The following is a 21,095-nucleotide window of genomic DNA, read 5'->3' on the forward strand; positions in this document are numbered from 1 at the left end:
ACCTTCAGGGTAGAAGAAACACCGATTTTAATGCATTTTTGCAAATAAATCATTAGAGTTTAATCACACACGACTCTATACAGACACACTCCCATGATTTATTATCGTTGGGCTAGTTTCCTCCTCCCCCAGAGTGAGATAACTAATTTTGCTACGTGTGGTGTCTTAAACATAACTTCCTACGATGCAGATTTGTTTACTGATTATCTAAGACGATAGCGACGGTTACTAAGGCAATAACACTTTTCAGTCTTCACCTTTATTGCTTTTGGGGAACAAAAAAAAAAATCAAATAAGTAAGAACGCAAAACCAACACCAAACAAAAAATTGGCGGCGTGACAATCTACTCCCTCGGCACTCCTCTAACTCCTGGCAGTCTCTATCGATGCACTCGGAAGCTCGGCTGAGGCTGCCTGGCGCTGGAACCAGGAAGGCGGTGAGCTTAAACTGAACCAAGTTCGGAGGACGGCAGCGGCGCCCAGATTTGAAGGAAGGTTTTTTGGTTTGTGGCGCTTGCAAGTCAACGGGAGGCGTGAAGCCGAAGGCCGGGACCCAGGTGATGCCAGCAACTGGAACCTGGGAGGCGGCGGCTGCGGCCGCAAGGTTCCGAGGCCCTGCTCCGGCGAGAAGCGGCGCGGGGCCTGGCGCAGTCCGCGGGGAAGACAACGTGGAGTGGGGGTGGAGGGAATGGTGGGTGGCGGCCGCGAGGCGTGCGGAGCGGCGCAGTACGCATGCGCCCCGTACCTGGCGCTTTCTGACCCTTGAAGTCCAAGCTGGGGCCTTTGGGTGGTGGGTACCTGTGGGGTACTGTGCGGTCGCAGGCCTCAAGCTAGGCCTTCAGTCTGGTGGTGGTGAGGAAGAGTTAACCAGCTCTAAATTCTCTTCATACCTAGACCACACCTCCATCTGCACCCCCAGTCTCTGGTCCTCCATCACTGCTTTTGGGTTTCTGTGCTCATCTTGCAGTGTGTTGGTGCTTCGTCACTAGCTATAGTAGGAGGGAGCAAGAGGGAGGCTGCAACCTGGTGCACTCTACCCCACTCACTCTGCTGTCGGTACTTGAGATCCACCTCTTTCACTCCCTATCCCCCTTCCGCGCTCGCACTCTTGCTGAGAGAGAGGTGGTGCTGGGTGAGGTAGACTTAACTTCCTTCACATATTAATATACTGGCTTTAAACCTTCAGTTTCCTTGACTTCAGAATTTTTGGCCTTGTGGTCATATGACCACCTTTAATGGGCTTCCTTAGGAACACATGGCTGCCCTTAAACTCTGTTCACTTTGGTGAGAGGTTATAATGCACTACTTAGACATGTTGCGGACTCATGATTTTAGATCAGCCTTAACATAACTTCTCTTAGAGGTTATACATATTTAAATGTACGCTGGAAGCCTAAATTTTTTGTTATTGCGTTTTCAGAATTAGCAACAAACTATTCGAGTTTCAACTAAGTAGGTACTAGGTATTTACGTAAATCAAACATTTTTTTCTGTTACAAAAAAGTATTCCAGCGCTCATCTAGACATAAAAACTCTAAGTGAGGGGAATATGCAGAATTCTCAGGTTTAAGGATTTGAACAGATACGGCAGGTGCAACCTTTTGGGGAACTGTGTATCCTGTCTAGCTTTAGAGTCTATAAATACTCACTTTCTTTACAAGCAAAGGAGATTTCCTGCTAAGTGGTAACACTTTACTACTGTTACGGTCTTCAATAAGAGAGCTAAAAATGTTTGAAATAGAAAAAAAAAATTAAAGGCAGCTGGTATGTATTAATTGGCCTTACCAATTCCACCAGTCTTAGCAAAAACTTGTGTTAAGAGTTGGAAAACTTCTGTAATGATTTTGTTATAGTAGATGTATAGATACATTTTCTGCTTTCATTTTCAAACCATTGGGGAGAAATTCTTAGGACTGATAATGCTTTTTAAAAAAAGAGATGCTAGTTTACAAATTTTTAGTTATGATAGGAGGTGTGTTTTTGACAATTCTGTGTCTTTTTTGAATTTTGCTGTGTTATCTTTAACCCACTGAGCCACCCAGGCGCCCCGAATTTTGCTGTGTTATCTTAAATTAGAGTTTTACCACAGTTCTTTTACTGCGTTTGCATGGCTTTGTACATGTTTGTGGATTTCTTCTTTGCTAAAATGCTGTTAGCCCCATTTTTACTTTGCCTCTTTGAGGTGGATTTCCCATTGACATGACTTTTTTTTTTTTTTTAAGGCATGTGTCCAAGATTAAAAAGAATATAGTTTGATATACTAATGGATGAGTAGTAGAGAAATAATTATAAACTGTCATGTTCTCTAGGAGTCTTTTTTCTCTCTACCTGTTTTCTGAAAAAGGCTAACTGCTTCGTGTACCTTTACTAATAACTAGACAAAGCTTTCTTTTGAATGATCACATCTTGGCTTCATGTCTTCAGTAAGTCACTTAAACTTTTCAGTGAGATGTTTTTGTAAATAGGTGTCCTGCTGTAGTCATTACCTCTCCTGGTTTCAATTTGGTAGTGGGAGTATTTGGGGGAGGTTTGCAACCAGGAGACTGTAACCAGGAAGTACTAGAAGACAGAAGGGGGACAGAAAACCAAGAGCTGTAGGAGTTCATTCCTATAGTTGCGTTTTCTGTTTACAAGTAGATTGAAAAATTTTTAGTTTGTGGGGCTCCTAAAAGTCTCTGCTCAGTTCATTATTGCCCTTATCAGAAAGAGTTATTAATGTCCCTTTTCATGTACTGTACCATACAGTGGAGTTAAGTATAAGGAGTTCTTTCTTACTAGGAGTGTGTAATATAAATTGACGACCTTGACTTGAATGAGCAAGTATATTCAATTATATGCCAATGATATTATGGAAATCCAGAAGTGAATATATATCTAGGGTGGTGAGTAGGAATTCAGTACCTGTCATTGATGGAGAAGACAATTTTTGGATCTGTCTCTCATTTGCTCTTGTTCAGTTTTCTGAGTAAATATTTGAAGTTAACTACAATAAGTGTAGGGGCTTTTGCAGTCTCTTGAGATTGATTATACTTCAGAGTAATTTTTCTGAAGTGTAAATATGTTACTTGAAAATGTATTTATAGTTTGGTGACATGGTTTTTAAACTTTTTATTTAGTGTCTGTAAGGAAAGGCTTTATATCTACCATTAACTTTTCTGGGTTAAATGTAATCCTCCTTCTATTATGGGTGAATTATGTTGTTTGAAATTAAAACAAAGGAAAATGTATACCCACCTCCTATTCTCTATTTTTTTCCAGTCAACAATAAGATATGTAATTAAATCCGTGTCCTTTTTTTTCTACTTCTTCATGCTTTATGTGGGCACTTAACAAGCTGGACAAGAAAGGAGAATGGAAATAACTGTAGATACTTTAGAGCAATGGTTCTCAAACTTTCTAGTTTTGGGATTCCTTTACACTTTTAGAAATTATTGTGGACTCCAAGAACTTTTATCTATATGGGCTATATCTGTAAATACTGCCTTACTAGCAATTACATGAGCAGATTTTGAATATTTATTAATCCACTTAAAAATAATAATAAGCCCATTACATGACCATAAATAAGACACTTATATGAAAAATAACTATATTTTCCAGAACACACTGAGTGAGAAAAGTGACATTATTTTCCACTTTTGCAACCCTCTAATGTCTGGCTTAATAGAAGATGATTGGATTCTTATATTTGCTCCTGCATTCCATTGTGATGAGTTGTTTTGATTGAAATATATAAAGAAAATCTGGGTTCACAAGATATGGTATTGGAAAAAAGTATTTTAATAGCCTTTGCTGATAATTACTTCTTTGATACTACACTAAAACTTGACAAGTAGTAGTTTCTTAAAGGTTAGTTGCAGTCTGGTTTTTGAAAACATGTCAATGACTTTGTAGTCTATCACATTAAAATCTATGGATTTGTCTTATACTGTGAGTGGATTTTTTTTACCTAGGCAAGATGCTGTGAGATTCTGAATAGGCCTGTGGGATAATAGTGGTTCACTGAGTTACGCATACCTTCTGAATTTTGAGTCTTTATTATGTAATTTTAAAAATTCCACTGATCTCAACACAGAAATCGTCAAGTACTGAGTGGGAAGTTGTCACTCTCATGGTGGTGGATACAAGTTATCCTAAGTCCTAATTTTTGCTTAAGAGCTCAGATTTTATCATGGGTAACAAATAATGTCAGCTTTCCTTGAAATGAGAAAATCTCTTCATTGGTTTTTGGGCAAATGTCTGCCTAATACCCAAGTCTGAATAGTCATAGTTAGTTCTTTAGAAATGGTGTCACGATAAAAGCTTGTTCAATTTGAAATTTGTTTGTATTAACACTTTTTCTCAAAATAACCATTATTCTTTAATATGCAGCAGTGGGTAAGTGTAGTTCCCGTTTCATCATACAGAATATTAAAAAGATGTGTGTTCAAGGTTTAAAATTTATGAAGTTAATGATTTTTACTGTTCTATCTAGGACATTCTTAAGTGAAACTGTCTTAAAAAATTTCTTTTAAACTGTGTGTTGCAGTGAAGAATATAATGACCACTACAGTGGTCATACAGTACAGTTTGGTGCCATTTCCTTGATTCCTGTTAAGGCACCAACAGTTTTGCCTATTATTGGTTTTATTTACATCATCAGTACAAAAGTCAACCCAGTGAAAAAGATAAATCATGTTTCAGTATTATAGTGAAAATAGTTTTGACCTCTTGGATCCTCTGAAAGGTTTTTAAGGACCCTCAGGGACCTACAGACCCCATTTTGAGAATTGCTGTTCCCTTCAAGCATAAGCTAGAGGGCAAGGATTTTTGTTTCTTGTTCTCTGATGTATCTCTTATACCTAAGCCCGATACCATCCTGAGACTTTATACCTATCTCTAGTGTTAGATTTTCTGGATCTGGATCATCTTTTTGGTTTACTCTCTGCTTTTGGTGGAGTACATCCTCTGGTAGTTTCCTAAGAAAGGGTGAATGCAAGGTATAATTTTGAGACTGCATATTTGAAGGTGTCTTTATTCTGATCTCTCATTAGATCAATGATTGGGTTGAATATAGAGAGGTTGAAAGTCATTCTCACTTAGATGTGTGAAGGCAAGTCTTTTTTGTTTTTTGTGTTGTTTTACCCCATTTTTTTCTCTTAAGAAGTTTCTAGGATCTGTATATGGCTGTTGTCTGTATTTTTCTGAGCTATGTGTAGTATATGTCTTTTTTTTTTTTTTAAAGATTTATTTATTTTAGAGAGAGAGCTTGCACATGAGCTGGGGGAAGGGCAGAGGGAGAGAGAGAATCCTCAAGCAAACTCCCCACTGAGTATGGAGCTTGAGGTGGGGAGGGGACCTCAGTCCCAGAACCTTGAGACCCTGAGACCCTGAGCTGAAACCAAAAGTGGCCACTTAACTGACTAAGCCACCCAGGTGCCCCTGGTGTAAATCTTTTATTAATTCATTGTTCTGGGGGATTTAAAGCAGTTGATATCTTTCAATTCTGGAAATTCTTTTGAATTATTCTTTGGATGTTTTTCTGTATCTCCTTTCTGCATTCTTTTTTTATGAAATGCATATCGATTGGATATTGGATTTTCTAGATTGATCTTCTTTTACCTCCTGTTTTTTATCTTTTTCTTTCTCCTTTCTGTGAGTCCTTTGACCTTATGTTCTAACCCTATTGTATTTTTTATTACAGATTATCATTTGCTTATATTTAAAGCTTCCTGTTCTTTGAGTGTTCCTCCTATTCTTGTTTGCTGGATCATCTTCTCATGTGTTTCTGGGGATATTAACAGTAATTTTTTTTTGCATGTCTCTTGTTTACTACAAGTTGCTTTTTTTCTTTCTGTTTTGGTTTCTGTCTCTTAGGATAAAGGCTTTCATCACGTGACTGGTCACCTTTCGTTGTATAATTGCTAAAAAGTTTTAAAAGTTTACAGAGAAAAGTTTACTGTGTTTAAGGTTTGGGTTTGGGTACTGGTGGGCTTGGTGATAGGGTGATTGGATAAGAGCCTGGCCTTTTTTTCCGGGTGGAGCTTCAAATATTTACATACCTTTTTTGACTGTTCAGTTTTTGCAAAGAATCCTTTTCCAGAATTCTTGGATCCAAGCACTTGAGTGCTGCAGTATTTCCCATTAGACTGAAGACTTTCACTTTCTTTTAACTTTTAGTTTAGCATCTTTCTGCCCTCTTTTACTGTGCGCCTGGACCTGTGCTTATTGTTTCATTATTTTCCTTAAAAAAAAAACCCCACCTTTCCTGCTGGGTTTGGGGAGGAGTAGTCACTTGTCTGGTTTGGGTCAGGGAAGGGGCCTGGGTGATTACTTCTTTTACAGATTTTCAACTCCTCTGTGTTTTAGTCTTGACCTGTTGTGCTGGCTATGATATCTGGTTTCTCAAATTCCTGAGCCTTTCTGATTTTTGCTGTGTGAATTGGCTTTTCTCTTGTTGCAATTCTCTGTAGTTGTGTGATATTCAGCTTTCTTAGCTCTAGATCCTCCATCTGGTTTTCATTTGCTGAAAATTTATTGACATTTCTTGTCTACTGTTCCTGTTGTTTTCTCTTTTTGTCTCTTAATTCTTGTGAATTTACACTTTTTTATCCTTTCACACTCATTTTAGTATTTTTTAACCAGATAAGAAGATTATAATAAAAACTCATTTAAATGTTTGTTTATGGGTAAAGAAAATTCATAACTGTCTAAAGATGAAAACAAGAAAGGAAGGAAAAGCCAGGAAATAGGAAAACTTAGGTGATTGTTATAACCCAGTTACGTACACATTCTTTAATGGAAATATACAGATGTTATATATATGTGTAAATATTTAAATATGTATATATGTACATTTATATTATCTATATATGTATAATTTCATAATCATAGAATTTTGAAGCTGGAAAGGGTCATGGTGATCTTTTAACTAGTGCAATGTCATTTTTCAGTGAGGAAGCTGGTTTAGATACACTAGTGATTTACTGAAAGTTTCAAAACCAAGTCTTTCCAATATTTTGTTATCTGTAAAATGTTAGAACTGTGAACATCTTAGAGGTTCATAACTATATTTAAAGTCTAATTCTGGTTCTAGGTAAATAACTTAGAATTTTGGATTAGTCCTAACAGCAGTTTTCAAGTGGTATTGCATTAGAGTTAGGGAGGGGATGCCTCGTCTGACCGTTCTGAAAACAAAGCTGTAATTTAACATATTGCTTTGTTTATAGTAATGATATTAATTTATTTTGAATAAATATTAAAGGGAAACATGAGATTTTTATTTATGTGATCCATTAACGGTTTATCTTAACCATTACATATAATGGATCTTGCTTTTATGTGATATTGAAAGATAGCTAATAACTATTTTGGTAAAATAAGTGAGATTGCATATGAGACTCTTTATAAAGGCTAACTTTAAAGTAAGATAAGTAAGCTTCTTATCAACTAAGTTAATTCTTAGGTATAAAAACCTTAAGTTCTTTTTCTGTAGTTTTTTTTTCCTTTTGTATACTAAATATACAAGCATTACCATAGCCATATAGAAAATAGTGTAAAATAAAAAAAATTACCCAGTTTCATCACTTCAGTATTATCAATTAGTTTGGGGGCAGTTGGTTGAGAGTTGGTGGCTCAGGTTAAGAGTCTGCCTTTGGCTTGGGTTATGATCCCAGGGTCCTGGAATTGCTCCACATCAGGTTCCCTGTTCAGTGGGGAGTCTGCTTCTCCCTCTGCTTCTGCCTCTCCCTCTGCTCTTCCCTTCCACTTGTGTTCTCAGTCTCTCTCTCAAATAAATAAAATCTAAAAAAAAATTGCCAGTTATTTTCAATTTTGCTGTTACTCATTCGTACACATATATATGTATGTGTGTATATATATACGTGTATATACATATATATATGGAGGAGGAGCAGATAGAGAGTGAGAGAGAGGATCTTAAGCAGGCTCCACACCCAGTACAGAGCCTGACATAGGGGTTGATCTCACAACCCTGAGATCGTGACCTGAGCTGAAATCAAGAGTTAGACACTTAACTGACTGAGCCACGCAGGCGCCTCTCATAGGTGCATATTTTCGTAAATTGCAGTCTCTATAGATATGGTTTTAATAATGCTATAATGAATATAGTCTCCTTTTGAGAAAAACTTTGCAGATAAATTCTTAGAAGTAGGATTGCTTTGTCAAAAAAAAAAAGTCAACATTTTTATGACTCTATTTAAATTGCTCAATTGCTTTCAGAAGGATTATACCATCACTTTATATAGGAACTGGCAGTGTGCTGAATTGACTGACTTTACAATAACCTCATCAACTTTAGTACTTTATTATTTTTTTAAAGATTTTATTTATTTATTTGACAGAGCACAAGTAGGGAGAGGGGAAAAGAGAGAAGCAGGCTCCCCACTGAGCAGGGAGCCCAATACAGAGCTGGATCCCAGGACCCTTAGATCATGACCTGAGCCAAAGGCAGATGCTTTACTGACTGAGCCGCCCAGGTGTCCCCAACTTTAGTAGTGCAGTGAACATTTCCTCCCTCCCTCAGATTTCACTAGTGAAATGGTGATAGTGCATTGTTTCAGTTTGCACTTTGTTGATGATTAATTAATGAGGTTTTATCCATTTAAAATTTAGAATTTTTAGTTAGAAAAATGTAACTCTAAAAGTTAGTAAAATACTTTTTATATTTAAGGAATGTGGAAATGAAGGATTAGTGGTTGATTCCTAAACCAAGTAATCCCTAAACCAAGTATAATATAATTAATGATAAGTGCAACTTAAAATAAAAGAAAATTATTATAATGAGCTGTTCTCAGGAATGACTCTTTTGAGAGACATTTGAAAAAGTTATGGATACATTTAAATAGTTCATGAATTTTAAAAACTGTTAATTGATAATCCTCAAAGACTGTACTAGAGCAATTCCTCATGTCTTGTCAATAAGCCAAGTACATTTAAAGTTTTACTTTAAATGAGACCCTTTAAATTTTTACCAAGTTCTACAATAATTATTATGTTAAATTTCATCCATTGTGCCATTGTGCTAGGACTAATTTTCTTTGAATTTGAACTTAGAAATGGGACGCCGGTCTTCAGATACTGAAGAAGAAAGCAGAAGCAAGAGAAAAAAGAAACACCGTAGACGGTCATCTTCAAGTAGTTCTTCAGATAGTAGAACATACAGCCGAAAGAAAGGTGGAAGGAAATCAAGGTCAAAGTCAAGATCTTGGTCCAGAGATCTTCAGCCTCGTTCTCATTCATATGATAGAAGGTGATTTTCATAATTTTCCTTTGTATAGTAATGAGAATAACATTCTTTAGAGTTCATATGTTTTTGTACTTTTAATTTTTCTGGGTGAAACATTTTTTCTTTTAGTAGTTATATATTTATGAGGGTTAAGTCCCAACCTAAAAGGTTTTTTTTTTTGTTTTTGTTTTTGTTTTTTATTTGAGTATGTTGTATTAGTTTCAGGTTTATATTTTAGCAATTTGACAAATTTATAAATTATGCTATGTTCATAGGTGTAGATCCCATCTGTCCCATTACATCGCCATTACAGTATCATTGACTGTATTCCTTATGCTCTGCTTTTTATTCCTATGCTTTATTCATTTCATTACTGGAGACCTATAATTCCCTTTCTCCTTAACCCATTTGGTCCAACACGTCCCTCCTCCAAAGGTTTTCCTTTTTGCGAGGCCCAGTTCATGTGTCTAGTGCCTTCTTCCTTTGTCTGTTCTTTGTAGATGTTAACTAGTATAGTTCTCATAACATCTGATAATATTTGGAAGATTGTATCCACTGAGCACCCCTAATGTTTTAATTGGTAGCTGATCCAGTCACTAAATTATAAATCAGTCATCTGACTCTTCAAGAAGAATAACATTTTTTCTCTATTTGGTTCTAGGAAGAATTGAGAAATAGTAAAAATGAGGTGATTCTTTAGAATCTAGATGCTTTCTCTTTAATGCCTGTAAACATTTTTTTTAAATTTCATTTATTTATTTGAGAAAGAGAGTGAGAGAGAGAGAGAACACGAGCAGGGTGAGGGGCAGAGGGAGAAGCAGACTCCCTTTTGAGCAGGGAGCCCAATGTGGGGCTTGATCCCAGGACCCTGAGATCATGACCTTAGCTGAAGGCAAATGCTTAACCGACTGAGCCACCCAGGTTCCTGTAAACACTTTTTTATACAAATGACACTTGATTATATTTTATTTCAGACGCAGGCATCGATCAAGCAGTAGCTCTTCTTATGGCTCTAGAAGAAAACGAAGTCGAAGTCGTTCAAGGGGTCGAGGGAAATCCTATAGAGTTCAGAGATCTAGGTCAAAAAGCAGAACAAGAAGGTATGTCATATCAGATATTTATGGCTATGTAACAGACTATTTCCAAACTTAGTGATCTAAAGCAACAGTCACTCCTGTTCTCATAATTTTATGATTTTGACTGAGTTCAGTTGGTAGTTCTTTTGCTAGTCTCCTCTGGGGTCACTCATCATCATTGGCTTCTCATCCTCTAGTAAGCTGGCCTGGGCTTTTTCACATGATGGAGGAAATTTTTGAAGAATGTAAGTGGAGAAGCTGTAAAATCTTTCAAGATCTTGCCTCTGTGTGTATTGGAATGAGTTTGTGTCTCCCTTAAGTTCATATATTGAAGTCCTAACCCCCAATATAACTATATTTGAACATAGGGTTGTTATTGGAGGTATTTAAGGTTAAGGTTAAATGAGGTCATAGGGTGGAGCTTTAATCCTGTAGGACTGATGGCCTTTATGAAGAGGAAGGGAGAGTCTTCTATCTCTATGGGTATGCACTCAGAGGAAAGGCGACTTGAGGACTGTGAAAAGGTGGATAGTTACCATTTTTTCAACCAGGAAGGCAGCCCTCACCAGGAATCACATCAGCTTGCATCTTCATTTTGGACTTAAAGCCTCCAGAGCTATGAAAGATAAATTTCTGTTGTTTTAGCTGTCCAGTCTGTGGTATTTTCTTATCACAGCCAGAACAGACTAATACACAGCTAGACTATTATACTAATACACAGACTGATACTCTGTGTTTTTTGCTGTGCTCAAGGGTCAGTAATAAAGAGAACAGCCTATCTGGAGTCAGTTGTACATTTGGGCAATGGTAGAAAATTTGGTTGAGTAGGACGGGGATTATGGTATTGATGGTCGATAAAAGGAGGCATTCAGAAACTTTTGAGCAGAAGAATGTTAGGATGAAAGCATTTTAGGCAGATCAGTTTCTTTTGTCTGCTTAGTTCTTCGTACTACTATTAGGCTTTACTTGTGGGGGTATATTAGCAGCCTGGTTTTGTTATTTAGGGCACAAAATTTTGTAAATCACTGTGTGAATCTGAAGTTGGTTAATAGCAGTGCAGTTCAAATGTTTAGGTTTCTGGCCTTGTGTTATTTGGCCTCAGCCTCCTGTCGTTTGTCATACTCCATGGCTAAGCCACTCTTGTGTTAGATGCCTTTTTTTCCATTCACGTACCCGATTTGCTAGCTTTGTTTCTTTGAGCATGGTCTTTTTTCTTCTTTCTTGCGGTATCTGTACTTTGTGAAACCTTCCTATCCTTTAATGTTTAGTTCTATTTCACCTTTAATTCTTTCTCAATCCTTTTTTGATTTTTCACTCCCAAGTCAGGTTTAAGCCCTCCTTTTTTTGACCCCCTCCATCACATGTGGCTCCTGATTTTTAACAGTTATATTTTGAATATTATGTTTTGATTTTCTCATATATTGTAAATTCTTGAAGTGGGGGGGGTCCTCTTATTACCTAGCAAAATGCCTTGCTGGTAAACATGCCTTGGTTTGAGTGTATGTTTAATTGGGGAAATGAAATTAGGTAGAGTGTTTGGTTTTGTAGCAAGAAAATGTTTTATTGTTTTATTGATTTGTAGAAGGAAAGCTTTATTTTGGTTGTATTGATTTGTCTAAAAAGAGGCTGATTATCAGAAAACAACTTCAACTGAAGTTTCCCATCAGTGGGAACAAAAATAATAATTCATGCTTTTTATGGCCTTTTTTAGTTTATAAAGTATTTTCTCATATACTCCCATATATCATCACATGTATCAGTCATTTATAGTTTGATTCCAAGCATCAGGGTTTTAACAGAGGGAACTTTTGTAACCACTGGAAGACTCCAGGGAATTAGGGACGTTGTCACTGATTATTTTAACTTGAAGCATGGCAGCTGGTTGTTTGCTCAGGAGTCACTGGAAGTTTTAAGTACTCTCTCAGGTTGTAGCACCGAAGTGAGTGGTTCTCAGGATACTCACCTGGAAGCTGTTTTTCTGCCCAATCATCTACTTAAAACTGTCTCCAAAGAGGAATCTGGAAATGTTAACTGCTCTTCCTTTGCAATGCAAAGAAGACCTTAAAAAGAGTAGCAGTGATATCTAGTCAACTACAAACTATTTAGCATATATGCATTTAGTAGTTTGAGTTTTGTAACTCTGTTAAGGTGCCATGCACAGTAATATCTTTATTTTGTATATTAGAAAACAAATTCAGAGGTTTATTCAAAATAGCAACTTCTCCACTTTTTGCATCAACACGTTGGCATTTAACTATGGTAACTAATCAGAAGTCACTGAAAAGTCTAAAATTTTGAGAAAATACATTATCCATGTCCTATACACATATTATTTTGGAAAATATATTTTAAGAACTAAATGAGTTTAACAAGAAAATTGAACTCATTCCTTGAGTTTACCAAGGCTATAATTTAAACAGAGAAGATGAAAGTAGTGAGTTTTTCAAAGAACAAAGTACTATATGATTCTAAATCTGAAGCTATGTTGTTAATGATCTCTGCTTTTTAATAGAAATGAGTGATTTCAGTCGTGTTAAGTCAAAACTTCAGAAAACTTGTTATGTATGTAAAAAATAATTGAAAGATAAAGCGTGTTCTAGGAGATGGCAGGAAGGAAGTCAAATGTGTGAAGTTTGCTGCAGTTTCTAGGGATAAGTTATAGGGTAAGCAAGTGGTTATAATTTTTTAATCTTAATATAATTTTTATGTTCTCAAAGTATTCACGTTGTGACACATATCACTTCCTTTTGCAACAGTGAAGAATCTGCTCCTGTTATCTACAGTACATTTACTTACTTCTTTGTTCTAGAGTACACAGAAAGTAATTTCAGAATTGCTGATATGTACCCCTGTAAAAAAACAAACACAAACAAGAGTCAATAATTTAAAAAAAAAAGATTTATGTATTCATTTTTAGAGAGAGAAATAGAGCAAGAACATGTGCGCGCACAAGCTGGAGGGGCAAAGGAAAAGAGAATCTCAAGCAGACTCCCTGCTGAGCATGGAGCCTGGCTTAGGGCTCAGTCTCAGGGCCCTGAGATCATGACCTGAGCTGAAACCAAGAGTTGGATGCTAAACTGACTGTGCCACCCAGGCACCCCTAGAGTCAATAATTTTTTATGCTTTTTATCTTTACTGTGGGGGTGGTATATAGTTCTCTTCTTCACTTCATTACGGTTAGTTTCTTCAAAGAGTTAGGTTTGTTTGTTTTTGTTTGTATTTCATATTGTTTTTTATCCTGCTAAATTTAAAACTTTTATTTGTCCCCCCTTTATTTTTTTATTTTTAATTTTATTATGCTTATTTATTTATTTTTATCAATCTCTGTACCCAGCATGGGGCTCGAACTCACCATCCTGAGACCAAGAGTTGCATGCTCTACTGACTGAGGCAGCCAGGTCCCCTTCCTCCCTTTATTTTAGTAGGTGAAACATTAATATGGTTCCAACAGACAGCACTATACTAAAAAGGTATACCAGAGAAATAGCACTTCCCTTTCTCCTTTTTAATCCTAACCGCTGCGTAGGTAACTAATCCTATTTGTGTTTTAGCTTTCCACTGTTTCTTTTTAAACAAAACAGCTTTATATCCGTGGCATAATGTAGATATTCTTTTGTACTTCACTCTTTTTGTTTACTAATATATCTTGGAAAGCACTCCATGTCCATTAATAATAATCTTTCTCTTTTTTTTTTTTTTTTTGAGTGGCTGCTTAGTTTCTCATTGTGTGGCTATATCCTAGTTAGTTTAGTTTCTCTCCTAGCTGTGCACATTAAGGAAACTTTCCATATTCTGTAGTTACTAAAAAGCTGCCATTGGATAACCTTGTACATGAGTATTTTTGTATTCCTGGAGGTATCTTTTCATGGTAAATTCCTAGAAATAGGATTGCTAGATAAAAAGGTAAATATGTTTAAAGTTTTGCCAAATTCCTATCAGTAATGTTTCCTGTTTCCTTACAGGCTTATCAATAGAATGTGTTGTCCTATTACATTTTTCCTAATCTGCTAGTGAAAAATTTTTTTCTTTTATTTTAAATTAACATATAATGTATTCTTTGCTTCAGGGTTCTTTGCTTCAGTGTTGCAGGTCTGTGATTCATCAGTCTTACACAATTCATAGCCCTCACCACAACACATACCCTCTCCACTGTCCATCACCCAGCCACCTCATCTCTCCCACCCCTCTCCACTGCAGCAACTCTCAGTTCATTTCCTGAGATGAAGAGTCTCTTATGGTTTGTCTCCCTCTTCAGTTTTGTCTTGTTTCATTTTTTTCTTCTCTTCCCCTATGATCCTCTGCCTTGTTTCTCAGCTTCCACATATCAGTGAGATCATATGATATTGTCTTTCTCTGATTGACTTATTTCACTTAGCATAATACCCTCTAGTTCCATCCACATTATTGCACATGGCAAGATTTCTTTCTCTTTTTTGATGGCTGCATAATATTCCATTGCACATATATACGACATCTTTTTTAATCTGTTCATCTGTCGATGGACATCTAGGGTCTTTCCATAGTTTGGCTATTGTGGACATTGCTGCTATAAACACTGGGATGCATGTACCCCTTTGGGTCACTACACTTGTATCTTTGGAGTAAATACCCAGAAGTGCAATTAATTGCTGGGTCATAGGGTAGCTCTATTTTCAACTTCTTGAAGAAACTCCTTACTGTCTTACAGAGTGGCTGTACCAGCTTGCATTCCCATCAACAGTGTAAGAGGGTTCTCCTTTCTCCTCATCCTCGCCAATACCAGTTGTTTCCTGACTGGTTAATTTTAGCTGTTCTGACTGGTGTGAGATAGTATCTAATTGTGGTTTTGATTTGTATTTCCCTGATGCCGAGTGATGTTGAGTACTTTTTCATGAGTCTCTTGACCATTTGGATGTCCTTGCAGAAATGACTGTTCATGTCCTCTGACCATTTCTTGATTGGATTATTTGTTTTTTGGGTGTTAACTTTGAGAAGTTCTTTATAGATTTGGATACTAGCCCTTTATCTGATACGTCACTTGAAAATATCTTCTCCCATTCTGTTGTTTTTTTGTTTTGTTGACGGTTTCCTTTGCTGTGCTAAAGTTTTTGATTTTGATGAGGTCCCAATAGTTCATTTTTGCTGTTGTTTCTCTTCCCTTTGGTGATGTGTCTAGGAAGAAGTTGCTGTGATGTGAGATTGAAGAGGTTGCTGCCTGTGTTCTCCTCAAGGATTTTGATGGATTCCTGTCTCACATTGAGGTCTTTTATCTATTTAGAGTCTATTTTTGTGTGTGGTATAAGGAAATGGTCCAGTTTCATTCTTTGGCATGTGGTTGTCCAGTTTTCCCAACACAATTTTTGAGAAGACTGTCTTTTTTCCATAGGGCATTCTTTCCTGCTTTGTCAAATATTAGTTGACCATAGAGTTGAGGGTCCATTTCTGGGCTCTCTATTCTGTTGCATTGATCTGTGTGTCTGTTTTAGTGCCAGTACCATACCGTCTTGATGATTACAGCTTTGTAATACAACTTGAAGTCCAGGATTGTGATGCCATCAGCATTGGTTTTCTTTTTCAACATTCCTCTGGCTATTTGGGGTCTTTTCTGTTTCCATATAAATTTTAGGATTATTTGTTCCGTTTCTTTGAAATAAGTTGATGGCATTTTGATAGCAATTGCATTAAATGTGTAGATTGCTTTAGGTAGCATAGACATTTTCACAATATTAGTTCTTCCAATCCGTGAGCATAGAACATGATGCGTTGATTTTATATCCTGCCACTTTACTGAATTCGTGTATGAGTTCTAGCAGTTTTGGTGTGGTGTCTTCTGGGTTTTCCACAAAAAGTATCATATCATCTGCAATGAGTGAGAGTTTGACTACTACTTTGCTGATTCATATGCCTTTTATTTTTGTTGGTGTTGTTGTTGTCTGATTGCTGAGGCTAGGACTTCTAGTACTGTGTTGAACAGCAGTGGTGATAGTGGACATCCCTCCTGTGTTCCTGACCCTAGGGGAAAAGCTGTCACTTTTTCCCCATTGAGAATGATACCAGCTGTGGGTTTTTCATAGATGGCTTTTATGATATTGAGGTATGTACCTTTCATCCCTATACTGTGAAGAGTTTTAATTAAGAAAGGATGCTGTACTTTGTCAAATGACTTTTTGGCATTTATCAAGAGTATCATATGGTTCTTGTTCTTTCTTTTATTAACGTAGTATATCACATTGATTGATTTGGGGATGTTGAACCAACCAGGAATAAAACCCATTTGGTTGTGGTGAATAATCCTTTTAATGTACTCTTGGATCCTATTGGCTAGTATTTTGGTGAGAATTTTTGTATCCATGTTTATCAGGGATATTAGTCTGTAATTTTCCTTTTTGATGGGTTCTTTGTCTGGTTTTGGGGTCAAGGTAATGCTGGTCTCATGAAATGAGTTTGAGAGTTTTCCTTCCATTTCCATTTTTTGGAACAGTTTTAGAAATAGGTATTAATTCTTCTTTCAGTGTTTGGTAGAATTCTCCTGGGAAGCCATCTGGCCCTGGGCTCTTATTTGTTGGGAGATTTTTGATGACTGGTTCAATTTCCTTGCTGTTATTGGTCTGTTCAGGTTTTCTCTTTCTTCCTGGTTCAGTTTTTGTAGTTTATACATCTCTAGGAATGTGTCCATTTCTTTCAGATTGTCAAATTTGCTGGCGTATAGTTGCCCATAATATGTTCTTATAATTGTTTGTATTTTTTTGGTGTTGGTTGTGATCTCTCCTCTTTCATTCATGATTTTGTTAATTTGGGTCCTTTCTCTCACTCTGTCTCTCTCTTTTTTAATAAGTCTGGCCAAGGGTTTATCAATCTTATTAATTCTTTCAACGAACCAGCTCCTAGTTGTGTCAATCTGTCCTACTGTTCCTTTGGTTTCTATTTCATTGGTTTCTGCTGTGATCTTTATTATTTCTTTTCTCCTTCTGGGTTCAGGCTTTCTTTGCTGTTCTTTCTCCAGCTCCTTTAGGTTTAGGGTTAGGTTGTGTACTTGAGACCTTTCTTGTTTCTTGAGAAGAGCTTGTATTGCTATATACTTTTCTCTTAGGACAGCCTTCGCTGCATCCCAAAGATTTTGAACATTTGTTCCCATGAATTTTTAAAATTCTTTAATTTCCTGGTTGACCCATTCATTCTTTAATAGGATGTTCTTTAGCCTCCATGTATTGAGTTCATTCCAACCTTCCTCTTGTGCTTGAGTTCTAGTTCCAAAGCACTGGAGTCTGAAAATGTGCAGGGAGTGATCCCAGTCTTTTGGTACCAGTTGAGACCTGATTTGTGACCCAGGATGTGATCTATTCTGGGGAATATTCCATGTGCCCTAGAGAAGAATGTGTATTCTGTTGCTTTGGGTTGGAATGTTCCGAATATATCTGTGATGTCCATCTGGTCCAGTGTGTCATTTAAAGCCCTCATTTCCTTGTTGACCTTTTGCTTAGATAATCTGTCCATTTCAGTGAGGAGAGTATTAATGTCCCCTAGTAGTATTGTATTATTGTCGATGTGTTTCTTTGATTTTGTTATTAATTGGCTTATATACTTGGCAGCTCACATGTTAGGGGCATAGATACATAGATATATAGATATATAGATATGTTAAATTGTCAGATCTTCTTGTTGCATAGACCCATTAAGTATAATATAGTGTCCTTTCTCATCTCTTATTATAGTATTTGGTTTAAAATCTAATTTTAGATTAGGATTGGTACCCCAACTTTCTCTTGGTGTCTATTAGCATGGTAAATGGTTTTCCACCCCCTCACTTTAAATCTGGAGGTGTCATTGGGTCTAATATGAGTTTCTTTCAAACAGTATATTGATGGGTCTTATTTTTTTATCCATTCTGATACCCTGTGTCTTTTGATTGGGGCATTCAGCCCATTTACATGCACGGTGACTATTGAAAGATAAGAATTCAGTGCCATTGTATTGCTTGTAGGGTGACTATTACTGTATATTGTCTCTGTTCCTTTCTGGTCTACGTTACTTTTAGACTTTCTTTGCTTAGAGGAGCCCTTCCAATATTTCTTGTAGGGTTGGTTTGGTGATCACAAATTCTTTTAGTTTTTGTTTGTCTTGGAAGCTTTTTATCTCTCCTTCTATTTTGGATGACAGCCTAGCTGAATATAGTTTTCTTGGCTGCATATTTTTCTTGTTTAATGCTCTGAATGTATCATGCCAGTCCTTTTTGGCCTGCCAGGCCCCTGCGGATAGGTCTGCTGCCTATCTTACGTTCCTACTGTTTTAGGTTGCAGACCTCTTTTCCCAAGCTGCTTTCTGGATTTTCTCTGTTTCTGAGACTAGTAACTTCTACTATTAGATGATAGGGTATTGACCTGTTTTTATTGATTTTGAGGGGCGTTCTCTGTGCCTCCTGGAGTTTGATGCATCTTTCCTTCCGCAAATTAGGGATGTTCTCCACTATTATTTGCTCCAATATATCTTCTATCCATCTCTCTTTCTTCTTCTGGGATCCCATTTATTCTTACATTGTTTTGCCTTATGGTATCACTTATGTCTCGAATTCTCACCTTGTGATCCAGTAGTTGTTTATCTCTTTCTCAGCTTCTTTATTCTCTATCATTTGGTCTTCTCTATCACTAATTCTCTCTTCTGCCACATTTATCCTAGCAGTTAGAGCCTTTGTGTTTGATTGCACCTCATTAATAGCCTTTTTGATTTTGACTTGGTTCGATTGTACTTCTCCAGAAAGGGATTCTCTAGTATCTTCTATGCTTTTTTCAAGACCAGCTAGCATCTTCATAATCATCATTCTGAAATCTAGTTCCAACAGCCTACTAATGTCTATATTGATTAGGTCCCTGGCAGTCAGTACTGTCTCTTGTCTTTTTTTGAGGTGAGTTTTTCCATTTTGTCATTTTGTCCAGAGGAAAATAGATGGCTGAGAGAACAACATGTTAAAAGGGTAACAGCAACCCCAGAAAAATATACACTAAACAAATCAGAAGACACCCAAAACCGGGGGGAAGAGAAGAAAAAAAAGAATATGATCAGGCTGGTGAGTAGAACAGAGCCACACACTAGACTTTGGGTGTATCTTGGCCTTTTAGAAGAAACTGCTTCCTACAAGTTTAAAGAAAACCTTATATATATACAAAAATAAGGATAAATACAATGAAGTGATGGAATATGGCTTTAAAATGAAAATTAAAAAGGATTTTAAAAAAGTAATTGATAAGAGATGATGTTGGTTGAAAAAGGTAAGAAGAAAAATTAAAAAAAAGAAAAAAGAAAAGGGACAGAATGTAATCAGGCAGGTGACTAGAACAAAGCCATACACTAGATTTAGGACATATTTTGGTCGGTTAGAGGAAACTGTATCCCAAAATTTTAAAGAAAGAAAAAAATCTATATATCTTAAAAAGAAGGTTAAATACAATGAACAAATAGAATATGACTGTAACAATGAAAATTTTAAAAAATTTTAAAAAGTAATTGATAAGATATAGGTTGATTTTCTTTTAAAATAATGATTCAACAATTTTCTCAAAAGATTTTATTTATTTAGTTGACAGAGAGAAAGAAAGAGAGAGTCTGCATAAGCAGGAGCGGGATCGTGAGAAGCAGGCTCCCTGCTCAGTAGGGAGCCCCATGTGGGGCTCCATCCCAGGACCCCAAAGTTATGACCTGAGCCAAAGGCAGATGTTTAACCAGCTGAGCCACCCAGGCACCCCCGTGTGTGTTTTTTTAAATACAATTTACATTAGTTTGTACAGCATAACCATTCCACAGATTTATATGTTATGCTAAGCTCACCACAAGTGTAGCTATCATCTGTCACTGTATAACACTATTATTGTACTGTTGACTATATTCCCTATGCTATTCCTTTTATCCCCATGAAATACTCATTCCAAAACTGGAAACCTGTACCTCCCATTCGTCTTCACCCATTTTGCCCATCCCTCAGCCCCTTCCCATCTGGCAACCATCAATTTGGTTTCTTTGTTTATGGGTCTTATTCTGCTTTTTATGTTTACTTGTTTGTTTTGTTTTTTAGATTCCACATAAAAGTGAAATCATATGCTGTTTTTCTTTGTCTGACTTATTTAACCCCCAGGTGTTGCAAATAGCAAGATCTCATTCTTTTTTATGGTCGAGTAATATTCTATGTGTGTGTATGCACACGTGCACGCACACACACACATATTTGTATACATATTTATAGTATTTTTATTTTTAATTTTTTGAGGAACCTGCATACTGTTTTCCACAGTGATTGCACTAGTTTTCATTCCTTCCAATAGTGCATGAGGGTTCCATTTTCTCTGCATCCTTGCCAACAAATATTTCTTGTCTTTTTAATTCTAGCCATTCTGACAGGTATTAAGTAATGTTTTAATGTGGTTTTGATTTGCATTTCTCTGATGATGAGTATGTTCAGCATCTTTTCATTTGTCTGTTGGCCACCTATATGTCGTCTTTTTTAGAAAACTTACGTGAGTCCTCCGCCCATTTATTAATTGGATTGTGTGTGTGTGTGTGTGTGTGTGTGTGTGTGTGTCGGTTTGGTGTTGGGCTGTAGAAGTTCTTTATGGACTTTGAATATTACCTCTTATCAAATATATTATTTGCAAATAATCTGCTCTCATTCAGTAGGTTACCCTTTTTTGATGGTTTCCTTCACAGTGCAAAAGCTTTTTATTTTGGTGTAGTTCCAAAAGTATATTTTTGCTTTTGTTTCCCTTACCTGAGGAGACATATCTAGAAAATTATCGCCAAAGCTGATGCAGATTACTACCTGTTTTCTA

General features: G+C 36.7%; 1 protein-coding gene across 2 annotated transcripts in view; it reads left to right on the top strand.

Annotated features, from left to right (window-relative positions):
- Window positions 1-412: 412 nt before the first annotated feature.
- RSRC1 (arginine and serine rich coiled-coil 1) overlaps window positions 413-21,095 on the top strand; it is a 449,299-nt gene continuing 428,616 nt past the window's right edge. For both annotated transcript variants that reach the window (XM_080796319.1, XM_080796320.1), the window contains exons 1-3: window positions 413-557; window positions 9,055-9,250; window positions 10,201-10,326. In XM_080796319.1, coding sequence (XP_080652445.1) covers window positions 9,057-9,250; window positions 10,201-10,326 — 320 coding nt within the window. In that variant the 5' untranslated portion in view covers window positions 413-557; window positions 9,055-9,056. The remainder of the gene's footprint in view (window positions 558-9,054; window positions 9,251-10,200; window positions 10,327-21,095) is intronic.

The sequence above is a fragment of the Martes martes genome (assembly GCF_963455335.1).
Source record: "Martes martes genome assembly, chromosome: 1".
Classification (NCBI taxonomy): Eukaryota; Metazoa; Chordata; class Mammalia; order Carnivora; family Mustelidae; genus Martes; species Martes martes.